This window comes from Struthio camelus, chromosome 15 (assembly GCF_040807025.1).
Source record: "Struthio camelus isolate bStrCam1 chromosome 15, bStrCam1.hap1, whole genome shotgun sequence".
In the NCBI taxonomy this organism is placed as follows: Eukaryota; Metazoa; Chordata; class Aves; order Struthioniformes; family Struthionidae; genus Struthio; species Struthio camelus.
In genome coordinates, this window is record NC_090956.1 from 6,241,224 (window position 1) to 6,266,112 (window position 24,889).

Genomic DNA, 24,889 nt, shown 5'->3' on the forward strand with positions numbered 1-24,889 from the left:
ACCGCCGTATCCGAGAGGACTGGAGCACCGCCGTAGTGGTGGGGTTCAGAGCACCGCCGTATCCGTGAGGACTGGAGCACCACTGCGGTGGTGGGGTTCAGAGCACCGCTGTATCCGAGAGGACTGGAGCACCACTGCGGTGGTGGGGTTCAGAGCACTGCTGTATCTGAGAGGACTGGAGCACCGCCGTAGTGGTGGGGTTCAGAGCGCCGCCGCGGTAGTGGGGTTCACTCTACCGGTGTGACACTCTACCGTCGTGTCGCCGGCGGGGACACGACGTCCCCAGGCCGCGGCGAGGTGCGGCCCCGCTGCGGCCACCCGCGGGGTGGGGGGGGCTCGGCTGCCCCCTCCCGCCCCGGGCGGCCCGCGGGGGGCGGCCTCTCGCCGCCGCTCCTCCCGCGCTGGCAGGCGGGCGCTGCGGAGGAAGGGGAGGGCGGCCGCCGGCCGCGGCCTCACATGACTGCCGCCGCGATGGACGGCGAGCCGCCCGCGGGCACCGGCGGCGCCGCCACAGGTAGGGCCGGCGGCGGGGGGAGCGCAGCCCAGCCCAGCCCAGCGCAGCGCAGCGCAGCGCGGCCGGCGGCGCCGTGCGCGGGGCGGCGCCAGGGCGCTGCTGCCCCCGCCGCGGCCTGAGGCCGGCAGGCGCCGCTTTCCCCTCTGCCCCCGGCGCCGGCGGCCCCGGCCCGGCCCGCGCTGCGGTGGGCAGAGCGGCCAGGCGCTGTCGCGGTCGGGCTGGGCGATGTGCGCAGGGCGCGGGCGGCTGCGCCTCTCCCTGCGCGCTGGCGCCCGCAGCGCAGCGGGCGCGGGGAGGCGGGAGCGGCTGCGCCGGCCGGGGCTCGGCCGCGGGTAGCCCGGAGCGGAGGGTCGCGACTGGCAGCAAATGCCGCCGGCGCCCGTTATGAAATGGGGAAAGGAGGGAGCTTCTGGCTGGATGTGGGAAAAAAAAAAAACCAACTAGGGTTTTTCGAGGCTAGACTCGAAATGTTCAAACTGAGGAACGTTTTTAGAGCAGAACAGCAACGCCGTTTTCTCCGAGCTCTCTTAAATAGTGTCGCACAGGTCGTTATTGCGCTCTGGGTAGTACTTTTCTCTGCGTTTTGAGAGAAAAGCTCTTAGAGGCTACAGGTGGGTAGGCTTTGCGCATGAAACAATGACTTGGTTGGCTTATTTTCAGAATCCAATATGAGTGTTCTTTTGATAGGCCTGTGACGCTCCTGATGCAGATAGTGCTTGTAAATAAATTATTGTGGAATATTTCTGTCCAGGACTGATGTAAGATATTGGGATATTGAACAGCAGCCTTTGTGGAAAAAAATGTCCTACTGTATCAAAGAGAGAGCTTGTTCAGGTATGTCTATTGTGGATTTACCGTCTGTTTCAGGAGCCTTACAGAGATGCAACTGAGTTGCCTTTGAACAGAGCGCTTTTGATCTGATTAACTTTTGTGCTGGTGATGGTGCTTCTATAACTGATCTACTCAGCCTTATTTAGAAAGTTTGGCTTTTTTTGACGAACAATGTATTTTAAACGCTGAGAGTAAGTATCTAATGATCCTGGCAAAAGAAAAAAACGTTTGCTGTAGACGCAGGGATGCTTTTATTTCTAGCATCACGATACAGATTCAGTGATCTTAGGGGTTTCACGCTCAAATATAACTTTTTTGGAGGTCAGCAGTTTGTCAGTGAATATTCTAGGAGGATCTAAATTTCCTGCGTAATGATAAGACTCCTGACGGGGGCTGTAGCTGCCCATCTGCAGGACGTACAAAACTGTAGCTGCTGGTATGTGTAGAATTAAAAGTAGTTTACAATCAAAAAGTAGTACACAATCAAAATCAAAAAGAAAAGGAAAAAGGTAATGTATAACAGGTTAAAGTCAGTTTTGCCAGGTTGCTTGCATTGACCTTTTTTTTTTTTCTTTTCTTTTTTTTTTTGTTGCTCTTATTTGAGTCGGTTTTGCAGTGAATGTGGAGCTAGTCCAGCTATGTTGACTGGGAAGGAGGAGGGTGTCCCCTTTCATCTAGTGGTAAATCTTTTGACTGTGTGTGCAGCCAGGGCTGGGAAGGCTTGGTGCAGAGGAGGCACCAGCTGCAGACAGTAGGACAGGAACACAAGAGCTCTTCCTTCCTCCAGCGTCTTTTGGGTTTTCAGTGGGTTAGTGCAGCGTGATGGAGGGAAATGTATCAGTTACAGACGTGGGGAACTGGTACAAAAGGATGGTGTGTGTTTGTTTTTTGTTTTTTTTTTTCCTCCCTTTAGAAACTTTTGGTTGTAAATCTGGGTTTGTATGCAGAGTGGCCAAGACGATTGCTCTTCAGCAGAGCTTGAAATGTGAATGAGATTGTTCTAACTATAAAACAAGCGGAAAGACCGTCAGGAGACTCTAGTGGGTGGAGTAGAGAACTATCTTTAAAATACTTTAATAGATCATTTTTTTCCCCCCAACATAATTAGGAGGATGAGAAGCGTGCAAGGAAAAGAGAAGCAACGCAAAAAGCCCAAGTATTTTCCTCTGAGGGGGTTTTCTTGGTCCGAATAAGGAAGGATGGTTGTGGAAACTTGTCAGTTTTGTAACACAGTTAAGCTAGAATGCTCTAGTAAAAAGACTTTTCTGTGAATTTGTACAGAATATAGCTGTGTGGCTCACGGCTTCCTGGAAACTACCTTCAGACAAGGAAATTTCCTGGAAACCGGTTGCACGTGGTGTCCCTCATCAGGTGACCTTCTTCTGAAGGGGAATGGGTACTGCCTCTGGTCTGAATTTTCACACTTGCAACCTTTTTGTTGGAGCTGACTGTGAAGAATTCTTTAGCAATCTTCCCCTGAGAGCTGCCGTAGCCGGGATTGCACTTTTTGTCTGTAGTCTTTGGAAACATTCCTCAGCGGACTTTTCTCCTCTAATCCTGTTATTTCTTCAGTTTGTAGCTCTATCTCACTTTATTGTGTTTGCTACAGCTTGGGACTATGGCTGTGCGGCTGACTTGCTGGTGGAATGTGCTCCTTGTATTCCCGGACTTGGGAAATTGCTTAATTAATTACTTGAAGAACTAACATTGTAGTTAAAAGAGCAGGGCACAAGAGTACAACTCTCTGTGTGACTTTGGAAGGGGATAACTTTTTTTTTCCCCCCTGTTGTAGTATGCGAACACGCTATTTTGAGAAGTAGTTCAAGATCTACAGCTGTAAGGGAATGCAGAAATGCTAGATTTCTTCTTCTTATTAAACAACTCTGAATATTTTTGAGTTGTGTCACTACTTCTCTGTGTCATTGTGAAAAGACCAACTGCTAGGTAGCAATCTGAAACTTAGTAAAAAACAAAACAAAAAACAGAACCATCCCCAAGCCCTCAAAAATAAAGGAGGGGAAAAAAAAAAGCCCCTAAACCAACCAGCCCAGGACACGTATTTGAAGTCTGCCCTGAGAAGGCTGGGATTTTAAAAGAGAAGAACAAAATTGTAGAGCCTGTATTCCGGTTTCTGATTTTATGATGGTACATGTATTTTGTCTTGTCTTGTTTGGATAGCTTATATTTACAAATTAATTGTTGCGAGGGGAGAAGGAAGCATGCGATCACTCCATGTCTCGACCAGGGTGAAACTAATGTGCTTACTTTCCTTGTACCTAGTCATAAATATGGACCTCCCTTCCATGTTGAACACAGATCTGTGTGTCAGTGAGCTTTGTTCGACAAAATAGACTAATGCCTTCGCATTATTCCTTTATATAGTTTAAAATCCCTTAGTAAAACATGCAAGTTGCAGGCAGTTGTCTCAGAAAACAGGTGAAGCCCTTAACAGGAAGAAAAGCTTGTTGTTGGACTTCTGATTTTGTTTTCTTGTTTTTTAAGGGGATTTCAAATTAGGCAAGAATTAAAAAAAAAAAAAACACAAAACAAAAAAGTGAGGAAGGAATCTACTTGAAGTTGATTTAATCCATAATTCCTGAGGCTTTTCATGATAAGATGGAAAGGAAAGGAAAGTACTGATGAAAGATATTTACACTGCGGTATTCCTGTTTCAGGCGTTTGTAGCAGAGCCTTCCTTTTTGCTGCAGGGAAGTCTGTGGTATTCGTGTACAAAAACATGCAGTCTGTTCTTCTCTGCTTTTCCTGTGAGGTGGCATCACCTCTTCTCCATAAAGCCATGGCCTGTGATAACAATGAGGAAATCTTAGCTGTTCTTCCCAAGGCTTCACTTCCTTGCAGAAGCTTTTCTCCCTGTAGAAAATCTGCATGTAATATGTGATTCTATGGCACCTTCTACTTAAAAGTGTCTCATAAATTTACCTACTTAGCTTCCTTGTATAATAAAGAGTTGTTAGTGGCAGCCATCTGTAAAACGGAGATAAGCTATCCAAATTTGGTTGACTTATGAACGTATGTAGGGAAGGGAGATGGATATTGTGATTTGCTGTCTGTGCTTCCAGCCCTGGCATTGCCCTTCTCTTTGAAGTGTGCTCGTTTGCCTAGAAAACTTGCATGTAACTAATCAGAGACTTGAAATTTTACTTTGGCTTTCATAAATGTATGACTGTAGCTATTCTGATTCAGGAAATTGATAACTCTGTGGAGGATAGATTGCTCTCTAGTTGTGTGAATGGGCGTGTTGAACTGTGGGCCCGAACAAAAGGGTGAAATGAGGGTGGCATAAGACAGCATAGCTTTCCATTTCAGTTGTTCTTTGGGTAAGTTTCTTAACTCCTTTCGGTCCAACTACCTGACTTACCACAGAATGAAATAACGTACTATGGAGTGTTTCCATAGTTATTTTCTTTTACGACCAATGAAAATTATACTACTCCTTTAATACTCCTTTAAACTTTTATTTCCTGTCTTCTTAGTGTCTGCTTGTTTACATCTGTATGCATACATGTATTCTTTTTAACTTTTATAACAACTTGTTTTCAGTTATACTGAGGCACTTCCTGGCGTTTTATAGACAACAGGTTGAGAAACTCTGCTGTAGTAAAAGGATAGCTTGCACAAAGAAGCTGATTTCATTTTGTCTGTTGTCACTGCTTCTCTATGTTCCAGTAGATCGTTCCATACCCCATTTCTTTATTTGTTTACAATCCTACGTATGTAAGCCTTTACTAGATAATGATTTGCTGAGACCAAAGGGAATATTTTCCAAGTTAGCTGTTCTCAAGCAGAGAGTGCGTGATGGGACGCATTAAGCGTCTTGTTACAGTGCATCTAAATCCTTTTGCCGGTTGAACACAGGAGCTCATACCAATGAGTTCACGCTATTATCCATCAGTCCTGGCCAGGATTCTTGAGGGTGTTCCTGAACTGACTCTTTCGTCAGTAGAATGAAAAATGGGCTGATGAATACCTGCAGTATATATTGTCCTGCGGGGTTAATGTTGATGCTGCGATAATATTTTTTGAAAGCATTCATCTTGCTGTATTCTTAGACTTGTGTTTGAGGATGCAAGTGTAAGTTCACCTTGACTAGCTGTCTTTTTGATGTGGAACACCCTGCATTTATTTATTGATTAAACAATAATTATTCAAACTTTTGGTCTTTTAATGTGTATGATATTTCACGTATTTAGACAAGGTTGGGATCTAAAAAAGCTGCAGAATATTTTGGCAAGAGGCAAGTGTGGGAACTGCTGATAAAGAGAAGGTATTTTCTGGAGGTGAATTCTAGAAAGCAATGTTAGAGAATAACTTGATGAAAACTGGCAAAGCATTATAAATGAAAGGAGGAACATGACTGAATTGTCGAAGGAGCATTGTATTTTGACCTCTGTGTGGGGTTTTGCTCTGTAATTGTTTTACTGGATAATGTGGGTTCTGATCGCTGATGACCCTGAGAATTCTTCTCAACGTTAATTGGGCTGACGGTCTGGATCATGCTGCAGGTTCCGAGACTTACAGACGAAATGCCAAAGGATTCACAGTTCGTCCTATGAATCTTTGCTCTTAGACCTGTCTTTTCCCACTGGCAGCTTTAATAACTTACCCAATTGTGCTGAGCCCCAGTTTAGGGAACGGTTTGTGCTGTGAAATTCTTGTTTTGTCTGTTGGCCAGCAAAAAGATGGAAAGCAGGGAAGAGTGACTTGATAGGCAGGAGGAGCGTTGTGTTAGTGCGAATTGACGCTGCTGTCTCAGGAAACAGGTGGGTTGCATTTTGGCTAGCCCTGGTTTGGGAGAATACTTTCCTGCAACTTCCTCTGAAACGAGAGCTAGTGGTTTAGCAGCATAGCGGGCTGGTGTTCTCTTCACTGCGTTTACCGTTCACACACACGCATATTCTTAGAAATGACTAAATCTCCTGTGTCGTGTTGCGTTTCACTGATATGTCTTGAGCAATTGAAACCAAGAGTTACAAGTCTGTGCACCCGGAGAACCTCTGTTTTGGAGAGCAAGGCCATCTTGTGCTTTTCATAGCTCTTTCCTGCATGCATTTATGACACTTCCCTTGATAATAGATGTTTATTGTACCCTGCTGCTCCATCAAAGGTCAGGTGGGGGAGGATTTTGCAAGACAAGAAAATCTTCTGCCTTGCTACCTGTGTTCTGAATTTTCTTTCCTCCTTTCTTTCCCGGTTCAGCAGAAATCTTTTGGAATCTCCCTGGAGAATGGATACAGAGAGATGTTATCGCTTTATCCAGCAATATGCCATGTCAACGCTGAGTTAGCTTGCATTGTCTTGCTGCAAATTTCTTGGCAAGTAACTGGACCTTTTTAGAAGCTGTTACATGGGTGGAGTTGGTAGGTGATACGTTATTCTATTAAGGAGGAGGTGTTAAGACTTGTTTCTGAGTCACGTTAGCAGGAATCCGAAGCCTAATGAGATATGTGAGATAAGGACAGCTGTCCTGGATTTAGTTTGGTTTACTGATGCTATTTTCTGGAACCGAGAGTGAAGTGTCTGTTCTGAAGCTGTGTATCTGCTGAATTGGAGATTAACTGTTTTCCGTGTTTGTCAGGGCCTAGAGCACAGGAAGGAGCAGGTAGGAAATCCTTCTCAGGAGAACAGGGCTTCTGAGTTAATGATACGAATCCTTATTTTCCCTGAGTGAACTTCTTATGCACTTACCAGCCTTTGGAGCTATGTGTCGAAGCTCGTAGCAATGGTTCTTGGTTCTATAGTGTTGCTGTCTTTTCCTGTTCTCAAAACTTGAGATGTGTTTAAGAAGTGGTGTAACTTCTGCATGCTTGCAAGGAGGGGATAATTAATAATAGCTAGCTTTTCTAGGTAATTTTTCATCAATTGGTTCAAGTTGCTTTGTAAAAGAGGTTGGTCACAGTATCCCTATTAAAGAGAAACGTACAGAGGAGAAGCAACCCGTCCGGCTCAGGCTGGAGGACAGAACTCGGGTATTTTGAACAGATTCCTGGGTTATATCCACGATTTTCACCCTGTCTCTGGCTTTTCTTAGGTGTAAAATGGGTAGGAAAGGGATTACTTTGCAAAACAACGTAAGCTTAGTTTACATTTGCATAGTGTGTATAGTTAACGGAGTTAAAATTGAGTTGAGATAGTGGGCTGCAATTGGTCATTCAGTAGGACAGCTCACTGAATCATCCTTGCCCCTTCTTTAAGACAGCTTGCCCTCCAGGGCAGTACGCATCTTTTTTTCATTTTTGCATCTTGCTGAGAATGAGTTAAGAACGCTGTGTCCAAAGCTGTCCAGCTGTGGTTGAAGTCACTGTAAAAAAGCTGTTTGGTTTTTAGCTACAAGCAGTAGAATAGGTGTATTTGGAAGGTATTGCCAGAGCTTGCTGTGATTGAGGACTTGTCTGATTGGTTGCCCTTATTAGGAACTTTTTTCCCCTGCTCTTGAACTTAAACATATTGACATAGTAAATTACTATAATTCTTGTGCACTCTAGCATACTCTTAAAGGGTTTAATAAAATTATGTCAGATGAAGTGTCTCCTTCCTTTGTAATAACATGTGAAATTAATATATTACATTTCTGCAGTGCAGTAAAATAACACATTTTCTTTCCTTCCATGAGTTATTCTAGGCAGGATCCAAAAGTGCTGAGCTAGGGTTTCATTCATTTTGGCAGATCCTGCTGTGGTGGGAGCTGGACAGACAGGAAATGCAGGCCTCTTAGCTGATTCACAGAACAAATTTGGCCTATGATTTTCTTTTGCTCAGTAGAGATGGCTTTCTGACTCGATGTAATTGGTGGTGCTCTTGGGTGTTGTGAAGAGGGAGGCACCAAAGTCTTAAACGTGTGGGAAGTAGCATAGCCTCCTGGGGGAGGAGTGGTTTAAAGAGTTGTTCTGGTTGTGTTGCAGTACTGTGGGAGCACCGAGTGAGGGAACTGGATATTTTAAGGCTTCTTCTTCACTTTATCGTCTCAAGATCTTCTGGACATTTTTTTTTCCCCTTTTGTCTTCTAGATTTGGCAAAGCCTCCAGTAAATGAACCGAGGGAACCGGAACAGTTTCTAATGCAGGCGCCCCAGGGAAATCCACTGCTGCTTTCCCACACCCTACAAGAGCTATTGAGCAAGGATAGTGTGCAGGTGGAGCTTATACCTGAGAAGAAGGGCCTTTTTCTGAAACATGTGGAATATGAGGTTTCCAGCAAGGTAATATGAACAAACATTGGTCTAGCATTGGCTAGTGAGAATGTGTCCTCTTAGGAACATCCACACAGTTGCTGGTCCTGTCGTCAGAGTCTTCTATAATTCGATAGATGTGTTGGGTGGTGCTGGTTTTGAGTAGGCCAGCTGTATTGGTTTGCTTTAAATGCAGTAGGGTTATGCTTTCTTGACCTGTGCTTTTGCAGTATGGAGCATCTCCTGACTAAGGGCTGATGGATGGTCTGCTGGTTTTCAAAGTGAATGGGTAGTATTAGGAGTACTAGCCCACCAGACTCTTTAATGTTTTCGTAACGGGTAGGTGTAGGCCACTGGATACTTCAGTCTAGTTAGAGCTTGTGAAGAAATCGGATTGGCAGTGCTAAAGCAAAATCCTTTATAAACAAAATGGGTACTGGAAATCCTCCTCCAGAGTCTAGGCTATTTCCAGTTTACTTGCCCAAATACAAAGCTGTAGGTTTTCCTTTTGGTATAAGAGGAGACTGAAGATTATATATCTTTTCCTATTTTTGGAAAAGCCAGTGAAATGGCTCTCTGATAGCTTCTATGTGTTTATGAGAAGGAAGTCTGTCCTTTCTGAAGTAGACCAAGACCAATTTACGTTTCCCAGACTACCAAAGCATCAGTTGTTCGGTCACCGCTGTGCATAGTCAGAACATATGCTGTACATGGTCAAATAAGTGACATTTGGGTCACTTATCTGTAGTGGCACTTGGGGCTTTACTTATTTTGTGTCAAAGGTCATAAGTTTGTCAAAGACTTGTGAGGGGGAAAGGGCTGACAGTGAATGCTTCTGTGAGCTCTTTTGGACACGACATTTATGTTTCCTTCAGCCCACTGGACTCAGTGACCCTGGTGGGTTCTCTAGGTCTTGTATTGAGGAGCCTATCACCAAATTCTTTCCGTTGTTGTCATCTTTCTTGCAGTTCTGTCTGTATAATGATACTTCTGCAAAAAGAAGCACAGCTTGGCCTAATGCCTGCAAAACAAATCAACATCAGATTTCAGAGCAGATGCAGGGAGGCCCTAAGGGCTGTATCCATTGTGCTCCAGTTATATGCCCCGCTGTGTTGTTTTTGCAGATGCATAGTGCCACGAGAAGTTGTGGATGGTCTACAATACAGTCGTAGTAAGAGTGGATATAATGATGTGTAGTCTTTCTGATCAGCTGCTCCAATAGTGGAATGTGTGTATAGTAGTGTTTTTTTTTTTTTTTAATGATTTTTGTCTCTCGAGTGTCTGTTGTAGGGGCTACCGAACTCCTTTTGGAGCGAGTAACCAGTTTCTTTGGTCTATTCTACAGCTTGATCTAAGAAATGAGAAAATAGGAACTAAGGTTTTAAAGGAATTTTCAAAGTTTGCTTATAGATTTAACTTCAGTAGCAGACATCTTTTTTTCTCTCATGAGGTTCATTTGAAAGGTCAGTCATTTGGGCTAATACTTAACATGGCCTAAGTTTGTTTTGCTGCCTTTGGGTTTGAAACTGCTTTAGAGAAAGTTCCTAAGAACTGGAGCAGGGACTTGAAGTATGCCAAGATCGGAGCTCTCTAGTGTACTTCAAGAGTACCTTTTTGAGAGTATTTAAGAGTATTGAGTATTGTCAAAAGGGCTGTAGTTAGAAGAAAGCCATCAAGTAGTTATGTCATCCATGGTATTAACTGAAAGGTGGCTGGCTTGGGAGTCTTTTTTCCCTCCTTCACCCCACAAGGCTAATGGCCTCTAAAAATAAGAAATACATCGCTTCTGAAGTCTCCAGATGTGATTTTTTTTTTTTTTTAGCACAGCTGATGGCAAAAATTATGAGAATGCTGCCGACTGTCTAGTCTGAGTATTGATTATTTTTTCCTGTGCTCTGTTACAGCGATTCAGATGCTCAGTGTACAGACGATATAATGATTTTGTGGTATTCCACGAGATGCTGCTTCAGAAGTTTCCATATCGTATGGTACCAGCACTTCCCCCAAAGAGGATGCTGGGAGGTAAATCTGGGTCTGTCTTTTGACAGGAAGGGTTGTGGTGTAAACCTGAGCAAGAAGATACTGTTGAAAATATGTATTTAAAAGTTTCCACAGTCTTTGCTTCTGTTTCATTCAGAAAACTCTGAGATTGTAGCATGGAATTCGGAGGTGTGAATTATTGCAATGCCAAAAGTTCTCAATAGGTAAAATGTTAATCTAAAACTTCAATATTCTTTTTGCAAGTAGAAGTTCAGTATCCAGTGATCTTTCTGACAAGCTTTAAGGGAGAGCTGAGCAAAAGAGCATGGTAGAGTTGCAGTTGTTTTTTTTCTTTGCATTTTTTGTTTGTTTGTTTTTTTAAGAAACTAGATTACAATGATCACAATTTTATGATGCTTTGAGTATAGAACTCCTATTGCACTGTCAAACAGCTGTAGTGTGCTGCTTTGTGAAGTGCTCAGATTATTGATGATTAGTGGAAATCCCATTGCTCTTCTATAGCAGAACAGTGAAGATGAAAATTATTAAAAGGCTTAAAACTCCTGAAGAAATGATTGCAGGGAGAGGAGAAGGTTCAGAGTCATGACGTTATGCAAACGTAAAAGGGAGTGACGAGCACAGCGATGTTAAATGAACTACTGCATCGGGTCACTATGTGTTATAATATCATCTTGCACAGAAGCCTTATGATGCAGGCAGTGGCAATTAGTTTCTCAGTCTATGTACAGAAAGATGCCTTTCTGGCAGACAAACCAACTGCTTTATAATTGCCATTGGACCTTTTTTGTTTCTTGTCCTTAAAAAGGAGCTTGTCCGTCTGCTTAGTCTAACCAGAAATTAAAAGCTGAGGTTGGGATCAATGTGTCAGTTCATTCAACTACATTGTAACTATTAGGATAGAGACCGGTGAAGCATCCCAAGACTGAAAGCATGTCAAAGCCACTTCAGATATGTTTTTCATTAATCTGAAATTTTTAAACTTTATTTTTATCATTTAAAATGTTACAAAACTGTATAAAATCCTGTCTTGTTTTCTACTTTAGCTGCTGAAGAACTAGCTTTTCACTGTCTTCTCTTCTGCCCATATTGCTAAGCTTAACGTATTTCAATAAATAATTAATTTCAGTCGAGGAGTCCCTGTATCGTTACAGTAAAGAGGAACCTGGGAAACAGTGAGCAGAGCAGAGTTTATAGTGAACTAGAGCAAAGCAAAATAATACTGTTGAAAAGCTTCACTGATCATATTTTCTTATGATGGAATGCCAAATGCCAAGTTTTTTTTGTTTGTGTGTTTTTTTTGTTTGTTTGTTTTTTGAGGCTGCAAGAACCAGTCTGTTGAATTTGGCCTGATTCAGTGTTCTCAGCCAGAATTTCCAGACTGACAACTTCATGCAATACCTGAAAACAAAGTGACCTTCTCTGGTTAATCTTAGCAGAGAGAGGATGCTTGAAGGAGAAGCTACCAATACATATTATTTGTCAGTCATTGTTATTTCTTTGTGTTACTAATGTGTTGATACTTCTGTGCATTCACCAGTGCATTTCTTACCAGTAGATATCAGGTGTGTAAAAAAAAAAAAAAAAAAAAAAAAAAAAAAAAACCTGGTAGGATATGTTCCCAAACTATGGTGTACAGTCCTAAACAGTTTCAAAGCTGTGTTGAGAGAGAGAGAGAGTGATGACTGCCTTTAGTCCAGTGACTCTGCATACAGAAAAGCCGAGGAAGTCACATTAAATAGAAACTGCAAACAGGAAAAAGGAAATGGAATGGGTAGTTCTTGTTTCTGAGTAGGTTAATGGAACTAGTAAAGAGAATTGCAGGGCACAGGATTTAATGGATCCGTATAGATGTGTGATCCTTCCTTCCTTCCTTCTTTCGTTCCAGAGCCTGACGGGCAAAGCTGCACACTTTGTGTATTCGGTATACTCTTCTCCTAAGTTGTATGCTTAACTCTTCATGATGATCCACCTTCTTCATCTGACAGAGAGATGAAAGATTGATAGTTTCTCTGCTCGTTTTGGAGCACAGCTGCATAGGGAGGCAGATAATGTAGGAAATGTGTAGATGACTTCAAAAATCTGTGTGTAGGCTGAAATGTGAACAAAGCACAATGAAGATCTGTAACCCTACTGACTGAAAATCTTTTGATGAGTGATGCTATACTAAACATCATTATAGAGACTGCATGCAGTGATCAAACTTTAACTTAACAATCAGGCAAAAAACTGAGACTCTTTCAAGGGTAAGGTTTAGGTATCCCTTTGTCTGCTCATGCTTTTACTTTCAATCCTTTCTATTCTCTTTTGATTCAAATTTACTTTTGTTTAATTTTTTATCTTTCCTGAAAAAAACTCTAGGATCTTTGAATTGCTGACTTAGCTGCAGAATCACCTGACTGAAACTCTTCCTGTTTCAGGACAGAAGACAAACTGAACTTTCCCTAGCTGAAAAACTAGGGAGACTCTGGTTTAATGCACTGCAGATTGCCACACAGGTCTTTCAAAGTACTTTCTGAAGGCTTACATAAAAACAATGGGCATTGATCTTGAACAAACAATTTAAAAAACCCTTTCTTCTTCCCCCAAACCCCCAAATGGTTAAAAGCGTGGAGGAGGGACAGTTGAAGGTAAAGCACTCTGAAGTTAGTTCTGTAAAATAACGAGCAAAAAAAAAGCATAGTTCTCCATGGGATGATCCAAATTGGCAAAATGGCTGTGTGATCTGCATTGCAAAGGCATCCAGGAATCTTAAAACAGAGTAAGATCCCCTCTGTGGACCACCTACGGAATTGACTCAGGGGGAGAAAAATCTTTGTAAGCCCACAGTTTGTAAATAGAGGCTCCAGGCCTTAAACTTGGTTATTTGTCCTGCCTACCTAACCTGTCCTGTGGAAGTAAACATGCATAGATGTATTTCCAGAATTGCAATACGATGTAAAGAACCACTTGAAGGAAAAGTTGTTCTGGTGGTCAATCCAAAAGATTCGTTTTAGGGAGCTCACGTACCACAGGCAGCCATTCTTTGGTTTTGTTGCAGTACTTTAGCATGGTATATAAGTGCAAGGGAATTATTGGACTGGGTGCCTTTTTTTTTTTTTTTTTCCTCTTTCTGAGCATCTGTAATGTGTCATGCATTAATTCAAATTCAATGTTCCTCCTGCAGCTGACCGAGAATTCATAGAATCTAGAAGGAGGGCTCTGAAGCGTTTTATAAACCTGGTGGCACGGCATCCCCCTTTCTCAGAAGATGTGCTCTTGAAGCTTTTTCTGTCCTTCAGTGGCTCAGTGAGTACTTGTTAACAATAGTCTGAGTTTGCATATCCTCCTGTAACTGTTTCCCTGCGCACAGAGTTCGTAATTGCTTTTGACCTACTTCTTGTTGCTCCCCACGATGAACGTTTTCTCTCTATAGCTATTTCTGCAGCTGGACAGTGGAAAGTAATTATATTCAATGCCAAGAACGTATTATTTTGAAAACGATATCTGTTCTTAGGGGAATACATATGATGCTTCTGCTTGGATTAAACCTAACCTGACTAAAGGTGTAGGTGTTAAGTTGTACCTTACTATTGCAATATATCTGTGACCTGTGTAAACTGCCTATGTTTTACTTGATTCTTTAATACCCATTTGATCCTGTTGCTTCTCCAGGATGTGCAGAATAAGCTAAGAGAGTTGGTCCAGGGAGTGGGAGATGAATTCATGACTTGCCGACTTGCTACCCAAGCCAAGGTATCTGTATTTCTCACAATGTATTATTCTGGTGTAAGTGTCTCTCTTCTCCAAGTGGATCAGTTGTGGTGTTTGCTGGGTGATAGACAGAGGCCATAGGTAGGAGGAAGCTGTTTCCAAAGTTCAAAGGACTTCTAAACTTATAATTTAACAGGAAACAGAAATAAATACTTGACTTTTAAGATCTAGCTACTTCTAGCTAAATGTGTATGAATATGAAACTAAACAATGCATCTTGCTCAGAACACGTTTCTCAGCAATTACTTGTACTTGCATAACAAGCAAATGTGCATACCACACAATTTAAAAGCCAATGTCTAGATTGGTGTTTTCCCCACGTGTATGTGCCATCATTCTGTCTGTCTTCTTCCTGTGGAAGAGTAATTTGGACTGTTTTAGATGCCTTAAAAATGACAAAAATAACCCAACTACTAACTCTTGTTCACTGAACTTTTAATAACCTCTCTCATGTGTTTTGGTAGAATTTTGCTCTGCAAGAGGTGAGAGAGTGACCACTAAAGGGTTAAAAGATTGTATGTGATTTCACGGTTTATGTGCAATGTCTTTTCATGATCCTTGAGCGTGGATCATAGGTATCACATGAGAGAAAATGAGCGGGCAACTTGCTTTGCCTCTTGTCCATCAGTTCCTACGCTTTTCCATTGCAGAGTGCTTTGAGATTGTAGTGTTAAAAGTGCAAAGTTAGGTATTATTATCTAGGTGTTGTTATTTCTTTCTTAGTCAGAAGTTCTCCGTGCATCTGTTTATCCCAGTGATTAGTGCTATGGCAATTTTTAAACATACGTGCACTGTGTTTGAGCAATTGCAGAGTGATTTGCTGTTCAGGTTCCTGCATTGCTAGCAGAAGGTTTTGTAATCAGAGCTTAATTCAGGCTCTTACCAGTGATGCACAAGTCAGAAAGAGCTTAGCTGAACTTTTTAGTACATGCTTAACTTTGCCACGCTGGCAGTTGCTAGTAGCTTCAGACCAGAACTTACGAACCTGAAAGCTCACAAGCCCAATTTCAGCTCCATAGTAGAACTGTAGATTTTGCCAATTCTGTCTGTACCCTGACTTTAAGCCTCTTTCAGTCCTTGAAGATTAGGTGTATTCATATGAAATCTGACTTGGACACCTAAGCTGCAAAGCTAATCTCTTCAGGGTCCTTGTAGGGTGAAGGGGATGTGTGTCTTCATGAGAGTGCCATTCCGGGCAAAAGACTAGCTTCAACAGCCTGAATTCCTTCTGGAGAAATCTGTCTCTCTCGGCTGACTGCACGGTCTGCCTACAGTTAAGATATGCGAATATACCTGTGATGTGCCCACTAGTAATCCCTCTTGCGCTTCCTCAGGACTTCCTTCCAGCTGACATTCAGGCCCAGTTTGCTGCCAGCAGGGAGCTCATCAGAAATATTCATAATAGCTTTTATAAGCTTCGGGACCGTGCGGAGAGGATAGCTTCTCGAGCCATTGATAATGCCTCAGATCTCCTCATGTTTGGAAAGGAACTAAGGTAAGCTGGGAGGAAGAGGACTTGCTAATGGGAACATTTCTGCTGTTGCTTCAGAACTCAAAACTGTTGTGAGGTTTACCTGCGAATATGTAGCTCATAATGAAGTTTTTCCTACCTTAAAAGAAGAAAACACATGCTTTCCCCCAAGGCTACGTTACATAGAGCAAGAGAAAAGAAAATGGCAATATCTTGATATGCAGGTACTGATTATAATGTCCATTCCTCCAGTATATACACAGCACTGCGTTTGTGATTGTTCAGTAGTAGCTCTGCAGTATGAGCTGTTTAGACAGATTTGAAACTCTGAACTGCTCTCTGCTGGTAAGTGTATCTGCACAGCAGAATTTATCTCCTAGATTGAACTACTACTTCTCTCTTCTCCCAGTGCTTTGGGCTCAGACACTACGCCGCTTCCTTCCTGGGCTGCTTTGAACAATAGCACATGGGGGACTCTGAAGCAAGCCCTGAAGGGTCTATCTGTTGAATTTGCACTTCTGGCAGATAAGGCTGTGCAGCAGGTGAGTTCCTTACCCCCTCCCCTTTTTTATTGGTAAAATGATGGAGGAGGTGAATTGCTGCCTTATGTTTCATCATGAATCATGAGCTCTGTGGGCATAGGCACTAAAGAGTTATCCTCTGTCTTTTGGAGGCTCTAGTCTGCACTCACGTCCTCAACCAGCAGCCTGCTTGTGCAAGCTTGAATGAGAGGTAGAAAATAAACTGGACTGTGTTTTAAATGGGGAAAATGTAAAACGGGCAGAGGAAAGGAGGGAAAAGTTTTCTTTCCTTTTCTTTTCCTTTCAAAGGGCTATTGGACAAGTTAAGTTGTACTGCTATACTGAGCCGAGTCCTGCATTCTGCCCTATAAGTCTGCTGCGGATAATCCAGAAGAACTTATTTCCGAATCAAGTTTTGACATTCACGGGCTTAAACAGTACGTGAGAGTCATTCAGACAGAAGTGTCGAATTCCTGTGTAACTGTACAATGTGATAATGACTGTTGAAATAGTGTGAGAACATGACAATCTGGGGAGGAAAAGTAATATATTTCGCTTCTCATCTCATTGTGTTAAAATGCTCAGCATGCTTTATAAAGTAGTCAGAACAGATTTTCCCTCTGAGTTTATGCTCCAGAGAGCGCTCTCGATACAAGAAGAAAAGTAAAGAAAAAAATAGTGGTGAAATTCAGCTTGTCGTCTCATCTCCGCTTTCTGATGCATGAACTATTACAGGGAACATGCGGGTATTTATAGATTTAATGGATTAGTTATCTTGTAAGAAGGGAAGATGAAAGATTTGGAGGAGTCTGCAAGAGCAAGAAATTCCAGGCAGAGAGAGCTGAAAGGACTGACGCACAGGACTTGTGAAACTAACTCCTCTTGTTATAATGATCAGTCAATTGGAAAAGCTATTCCTGCTCCACTCAGGTCTTTGTTCCGTGTAGCGAAGACTAAACTCCAGTGCCATCTGAAAGCTTCCTGATGCAGTTGTGTAAGCATTGATGTGCCCTGGAGAATACCGTGGAGGGCCTGCCTGGAGTAAGGGCGTGAAGAACTCTGATGCCGGTTCTCGCCAGGCTTACATAAAATGTACTTTTTCCCTGTTTTCTAGGGTAAACAGGAAGAGAATGATGTGGTGGAGAAGCTGAACCTTTTCCTGGATTTACTCCAGTCCTATAAAGTGAGTTCTGCTGTTCTTCTGCCAATGAGAAAGTTGTTTAGAGCAAGCTTGTGCTCTTTAGAGGGTGTAACAGCAGCTGAATGGAAAACTGCCTGGAAGGCCTGTTCAGAGGCAAACTGGGCATCTGGCAGAGGGAGGGGAGTGGCTGTTGGCCTTAGCTAGCTCTCTAGCCTGACTGGTCAGCTCTCATCTTGTGATGAGATCTTGTCAAACAACAAACCCTGCAAGGAAATTGAAAATATGTGTACTTGAATTATATGGATCAGCTAATCTTTTTCCAGACATGGCTGCTTCTGAGTCAAGGCATTGGACTGGATGGCTGCTGTTTTGCGCATGGAGACCTGAGTTCAATTACAAAAGAAAAAGTTTTTATTGATATTAGTCTTTTGTTCAAAGGTGCATTTTTAGGAGCATCTAGTTAAATGATACTTGGCCTGGACAGAAATAGGAGGACACTGGCAAGCTATTACAACAGTTAATTGGCAGCAGTTAATACTGATAAGGGCACAAAAGATAAGTGGTTTGATAAAGATCCAAAATGTTGGCAGACGTGATGCTCCAGATTGCTGCTTAAGCTCAGTGGTCTGGGTCCAAGCAGTTTTGTTTCTTAAATTGTTATGTGCCAACATTTTTTGACCCTTTTGAAAACACAGAAACAAAAGGTCTGCAGCATAGAAATTGCATAAAGCATGGCCATTTAAATCGTTTGTGCTCCTGATACATTTGGCTTGCTTGCTTACTGTCTTAGCTCCCTGCCCTGCTTCCACGAAGTATCTGTCGTTTTCCTTTTCCCATAAAGGACCTGTGTGAAAGACATGAGAAGGGGGTATTGCACAAGCACCAGCGAGCCTTGCATAAGTACAGCATGATGAAGAAGCAGATGATGAGTGCCACTGTGCAGAACAAGGAACCGGAATCTGTGGAGCAGTTGGAGTCTCGGATTGTGGAGGTAGGGCATCTGCCCTGAACAAATGGTAGTGGACTGCTATAATGATACTACTGTGTAGCTCAGTCATATTTGCAGAAAGCCATTAGACAGAAAGGATAACCCGTACTTTAGGTAATTTAAGCTACCTGCTGTGCTACAAGGAAAATGCATTTGTTTTCTTCAACACTTATTTCTGGCTCTTTGGCAACCTGTCATTTGCAGGAGGTGTGGAAAGTAATAGTCATGTGATGGAAAGTGTAGTTGCTGCCATGTGAAATGGGTCCAGGTACTACCTTTTAGGTTCTTGGTATGTTTGCATTGCTGGTATGGTGAGGAATGCTGTTTTCTCTTGCTGCAAATGAACCTCCTTGGGACCTTTTTCCTGACAATGTATCTCACTGAGTTTCTCTTCATTCAGCAAGAAAATGCCATCCTAACCATGGAGCTGCGGAATTACTTTTCTTTGTATTGCCTGCATCAGGAGACGCAGCTCATCCACATCTATCTGCCTCTCACATCTCACATCTTGGGGGCCTTTGTCAACTCCCAGATCCAGGGTCACAAAGAGGTGAGTACTCCTGGTCTATGTTCTTTTTTCCCAAAATATGAATGAGAATTTGAACTGATTCTGTTTTTTCTCCTGTGAGCCTTCCTCCTCTGATAGTCTGGGGTCTTTCATAACCTTTTAAGAAGTCGGCAAAAGTCTTCCTGTTTGAGTGTGAGGATCAAGGCTGGCCTTTAGCCCTTAAAAAGGCTATGCATTTTCTTAGAGCAAATTGTTGCTTTTTTCTTTTTTTCTTCTTCTCATATCTGTGGATGGCTTTTACGACAAAAAGGGTGGAAGTAGACCCAACCGGTAAATAACCAGTTATTCTGTAATGGATGATATGTTTGCTAGATGAATCTACTTTTGGTTGTGTTAGACAGAAATTATATGACGGGGAGAAGCTTCTCTCCTTTTTCTCTGAATCCAAGAGCTTCCTTTGTTTATCTCTAAATATGGCCTCCACCATTCGCCATGTACAGGCTCTCCTCCTGCAACTCCCTCCCTTCCCATCATTGAAGGAATTTGTCCAAGGTATAGGAAGTCTCCCTTCCATGCATGCTCAGTAAAGTGCTGAGAGCTGCATTATAGCAGCAGTCTAAAAGGTGCAGTCTGGATCCACTGGGCTTCCCTGAAGTACTTCAGCGAATCTGTGTTGTGCTTTCTAGTACCTTGAAACTGCTGCTATAATATAGTGTGGTGAGATAATGACCCATAACGTGGTACTGTTTGTTTTCTCTCCTCCCCTCCCACTCAGATGAGTAAAGTTTGGAATGAGTTGAAGCCGAAATTGAGCTGCCTCTTCGTGGGATCTAGCAATATGCCAACTCCACCGTTGTCACCTCCAGAGGGAAACTTCTTCTCCAGTTAATGCTCTGACCATCTGGGATGGAGCAAGAAGTGCAGTCAAGGGAGGGGTGGGGTCTCTACCTCCAGATGTTAGAATGAATCCTCCAAACAGCTTTTCTTTTTTTATACTGCTGCTTTGAGCTGCTCTCTCATTTAGACAGATTGGATATAGGGCAGAATACACAGATATAAAGACAATCTCTGAATTTTGAAGTGCTTTGGGGCAGATCTGAGTTCATTGTCCTGCAGACATTCATCATAGGGTCAGAATGTGCCTGGTGTAGTGGATGCTGCGGTTTTGTTGCTGATGCCTCTGCATCTTGTACAAACAGTCCTCCAATAGTATTTATCTGCACATATGCTGACAAACATCTAAGGTGCTGAGATGAACAGGATATCTGAAGCTTTTGCTTATAGAAGAGATAGGCATTGCCTTTTAAGTTTGGGAGGGCGTATGTTAGAGGTATATGTGCGTAAGGAAAGCTGAAGGCTATTCCCAGTCCCATTGGTAGGCGTCTGGATTTCTTACTGCCTGACCTTAGAGCAAAATATGTGAACATGCTGGTTGGATTCACTAACCCTGCTGGGTTGGAATCAGAGCTGCTGTGAGGCAGCAAATTCCCATTGAGTCTAAGCAGACTATATGTCAATGTGATTCATGTTGCGGTTTGCAGGGCAGCCTAGGGACTTGCTTATAGCTTTCAGTTTGGGAACAAAATGACTGGGTTCAGGAGCTCGGAGGAGTGTGCCTGGCGTAAATGAGAAAATAATTGATTGAAACACTCCTCAGTTGTAAGCCACCCATATTATACAAGCAGTACAGCTACAGGTTAGCTTGCTTGTTTTCTTCTGGAGATTCTGACATCCATCTGTTGAGTAGCAGTTTAGGACTGTTGAAGAGCTGCTAACCCAAAGGCTGGTATTTCCTCTGGTAAAGATGAGATAGCACGTTACACCAGCAGGCTAGAACACAGTACTGATAAAATTCATTAGCCAAAAAACCAGTGCTTATCTTGATGTTACTGTCATTCTCTTTTCTGGCTCTGGATAGTATTGGAGTGTTTTTGTGAAGGAGAGAAGACAATTGAAGAGGTAGTTCTTTATCTCTCTCAGAATAGCATGGCCCTTGATAATGGGGTTTTCAAAATGATTTCAGATTGGGATAAAGGGACTAAACATTCTCCGTGTCTCACGTTGTATCACTGGTGACTTTCCTCCATGAGGCAAAGGGCAGGGGGAGGAGAACTCGCATATCATCTGTTATCTTAGGAGAAATTGTGCGTATCCTCTTAGAGAATCTGATAAGTGAAGAAACTGCAAACGCATGCAGCAAAACTCTGCATGAACAGGGCTCCCCTGAACCTAACTTCTGTGGGACCAAATGAGCTGCCAAAGGGGAATTTGAGACTTGGCTTCTTAGCATTTGTTTTGAGCGGGTAAAAAGGAAGCATATTAATAAGCATGAGTGCTCGCTATCAAACTGGAACCGTTACAGTATTTTCCCATTGGGGAACTTCCCCATTAGCAGGCCATATGTTTACATCCTCCAATCACAAAAGGCTTTTTCTTTTTTTTTTCTTTTTTTTCTTTTTTTTAATTTAGAAAAATCAGTGCAACATAAAAAGCTTCTCAATTCAGGTGGAAATGATGGGTTAGTTTCTTCAGCTAGGAGCAAGATAAAAAGTTATTTCCCAAGGTTCATGAGCCAGGCATAACCATTTCATATATATACATATATATACATATACATCATATATATACATGCACACATCTACTTATATACATATATATGTATATATATAAAGGAAAAATCTCAAAATATGGTAAAATGCACTTAGTGTGGATGGATTTCTTAAGGAGTATGGGGTGTCTTGTTTAATGAACTTGTTCAGTATGCATTACTAAGAGCTGTTTATAGCAATTCAAATGTTAACCCTTGTATGAATTTTTCCTCCTGGATATTGGCCTTGTCCAGGGAGACAGCTTAGCTGCAAATGCCTGTGACAGATTTGATTCTCTCTCCTAAAGATTTCCAAAATGATGCAGAAGTGATTCTGTTCACTGGCCAGAGCAAACTGGATGGAGAGGTAAATGTACAGTAACAAGTAAGTACAAATAAGATATCTCAAGAATGGCACAGAACTTTTTTTTTTCTTCCTGCTTGACCTTGCATTGGTTAGGAAGAAAGTTTGTGGTTAAAGCATTACTAGCATTTTACCATATTTTTAAATGCTTCACTCCTAGAATCCTTAGAATGTGCTAGCTGGTTATGGGCAGTGGCTTCCTTAATCCTCCCTTATTAAGCCTTCTTTGCCTGATGTGTTGAATAGATAAATTAGGAAAACACTGCATGTTTTGGGGGAAGGTCTGATATCTTATATGATGGATCTTCTGTGTATGTTGGCTGGCTGGTGTAGACAACTGGGGATATATTCTGCAGGAGCACTTGCAAAGTATTAGCCTGAAAGGAACATTGCACTTTTCACCTTTAGAAGTAAGTTACAATTTCAGACTTTAAAAAAAAAAAAAAAAGTTGGACTTTGGACTAACTAACTCCTCTTTATTGTTCTCCTTTAAAGCAAGAATACTATAGTCCAAATGTGGAGACTATCACAACATATATATATAGGTATACCTCATGACATATAAAAAAACTGGAATTGCGTTGATTGGAGAAAACACCCGTTCCTCCGTTGTCAGCCATTGCTTCTTTGAGGACTACAAATTTTGTTTTGTTTTTACTCTGTTCACCTAGTATTTTGAGAACAAAGGCCTACTATTCTCATAGCTGTTACAGCTAATAGCACTTTCAGAGTTTATTTCATACTGGACTGTTAAGCTTCTGTGTCATTTCTAAACACATATATGTACTATTTCATACAAGCTTTAGTTTGCAAACCGTATTTCTGGGAAACTGGTCAGTGTGCAAATAGCAATATCGTGTTTACTTCAATGTATGAGGGAGTTCCTTGCTGTTTTTGTCCCAGTTTAGTTTAGGGATCTGTCACATTTGCAGAGAGCAGCATCAAGTACAGCTTCCTTGCTCTAGAGGAATGCAGCAGGGGCTCAGTCAAGTTGACTTCAGTTCTCTGTCTACCTTAGTCGCAACGTAGGGGAAACGGAACTAGTTACCTTCATGCTATTGCTTTCTAAAGCAAAGAGCCTAGCATATAGCAATAGTGAGAAAAAGACTTCTTGAAGTTATTAGTTCCAGTATTGGTAGCTGAATAGATTGCAATAAACACTAAGCAAACCAGAAGACTAGCTGAAGAGCGTGTGCTGCGTACCCATGAACTGATGCTTCTCTTAAGACTTAGCGCCAAAGAGTTAACTGTGCCTTCTTGAATGGAAGCTTTCTGTGTATGTCTTGACCTCATGGTGGCTTCCAGGTGTTCAAAACGGTAATGACAGAAATGTCCTCTAAGCTTTGTGTCGGTGTCTCTGTCTAATCTGTCATGGAGGTACCAGGTTAGTAAACAGCTGAGAGCCTGAAACTTCACCTGAAAAACGTCTTTCTTCCAAAAGGGCTACGTATTTTCCTCACTCCTAAGGTTACCTCTGCTTCAAGCTGTTGAAGTGATAACATAGAGCCTTTCTGACCAATATGGAAGAGCTTCCTGATGTTGAAAGGCTTTCCCCCCTATTGCATTTACAATACAACCTTGATCTTTAACTCATCTCTCGCTTTTTTCCCCCCTCCTTCCATGTTCCTTTTAAGTCCCTGATGGCAACGTTTTTTAAACAGTGCCTTGCTGCATTCCAGTGCTTTTACTCATCATCTTTGATCGTGCAAGGGTGTTTATTCCTGGAATTTGTAAAAGACTAATTTGCAATCCTCAGTGTTGTGATGTTTCCTAAAAGGCAAAGATCACCACCTGGGTACAGAATTTATTTCAAACACATCACTCTCCAAAACTGTAGCAGGAGCAATAAAGAGTCACTACTCTTCCAAATGGTTAGGGCTAAATCCAGTGCTGGTGAAAGCATCTTCGTAAAAGGATCGAACTGGTTGCAGAACAGGGGATGGCATTTGCTTTTTTCCTTCCTGAACTCCTGGAGGAAGAGAAAGTAATTTGCTCTCTGACCATGCAATTCATCATTTCCACTAGGAAATAAATCAAGATTACAAAGCAGGCGTCTGCTGCTAGACTCCCATTCCTACCATGCAGTAAGGTCTTATATTCTCTTACAAGCTGCCTATCCCCTTGTGCTTATTTTCTCTCCTCTACTTGCCTCAAGCCATTCTCTCAATTAGAACAACCGCAAACCCTTACTGGGTAGCTATGTCAGAAGCAGAGGCGAGTATCAAAAACCCTGTAAATAAGTCAGTGTGCAACACAAAAGGAAAGGTAAGAGTATAAGATGTTAAATCTTATCCTCTAACTTCTAGTTGTGGCGTACTGAGCATATGAAGAAGAGCGTTTTTGAGTGGTATAAATTATTCAGAACCGCTGGAGGGAGACAAGAAGGAACAATCTTGTTTGGAGGGTTTGAAATTTGCCTGCCTGGAATATCCTATATCTTTGCTTTGCTCAAATAGCCTTATATATGAAGCACTTTATCCAAATGCAGGAATTAAAGAACTATTACAACAGCTGGTAGCCTGGAAATGTTTACAAATCCTATATTACATTCCAAGATTCTATCTGTAAGTGTTAAATGTGTTTGTAAAAGCGTTTAAAAAAAAAAAAAAAACTTGTATAAGAAGTTACATATGTGCTGTGTTATTTCTAGCGCAATTTGATTAAGCCTTTGCTGCCTTGCATGCTGAGTCGGGCTGACCTGAGTGCTGAATATGTCACCTGCTGCTGGCATGTGGCAAAGCCTGTAGCTGTAGGTGACTCCACTTCTTAACAGAAATCTGCTGAAAGTCAAGCTCTTGTGCAGCATATTTTTGCTTGTCAGTACAAAATGCTCAAAACAGCTGAAGTTCACAGCAGGAGCTCTAAGAGAAGGAAGAGTGAAGGAAGAGCTTGAACAATGCCATGCACCTACCTCACACTTTTGTTTTTGACTCCTGTAATCCTATGCTGCTTGCAGCAGGAAGATCCTGAAAGGACCCCTACTTAAACTTTTCAAAGGGCTTTCATAGCACTGATCAAGCTTCACCT

At 42.2% G+C, this 24,889-nt stretch overlaps 1 protein-coding gene across 4 annotated transcripts; it reads left to right on the plus strand.

Annotated features, from left to right (window-relative positions):
- The first annotated feature begins 396 nt into the window (after positions 1 to 396).
- SNX8 (sorting nexin 8) lies at positions 397 to 19,976 on the plus strand. Of its 4 annotated transcripts, XM_068909126.1 has the most exons (12): positions 421 to 514; positions 1,266 to 1,348; positions 8,371 to 8,561; positions 10,436 to 10,553; positions 13,696 to 13,817; positions 14,184 to 14,264; positions 15,617 to 15,777; positions 16,163 to 16,295; positions 17,389 to 17,457; positions 18,257 to 18,406; positions 18,804 to 18,953; positions 19,687 to 19,976. In XM_068909126.1, the coding sequence occupies exons 2-12, from the start codon at positions 1,315 to 1,317 to the stop codon at positions 19,798 to 19,800; spliced, it is 1,323 nt and encodes a 440-aa protein (XP_068765227.1). In that variant the 5' UTR covers positions 421 to 514; positions 1,266 to 1,314; the 3' UTR covers positions 19,801 to 19,976. The 4 variants fall into 4 exon arrangements, with proteins under 4 accessions (XP_068765226.1, XP_068765227.1, XP_068765228.1 ...); XM_068909125.1 differs by lacking the exon at positions 1,266 to 1,348 and having other exon boundaries at positions 397 to 514; XM_068909127.1 differs by lacking the exons at positions 421 to 514; positions 1,266 to 1,348 and adding an exon at positions 6,566 to 6,678.
- The last annotated feature ends 4,913 nt before the right edge of the window (positions 19,977 to 24,889 follow it).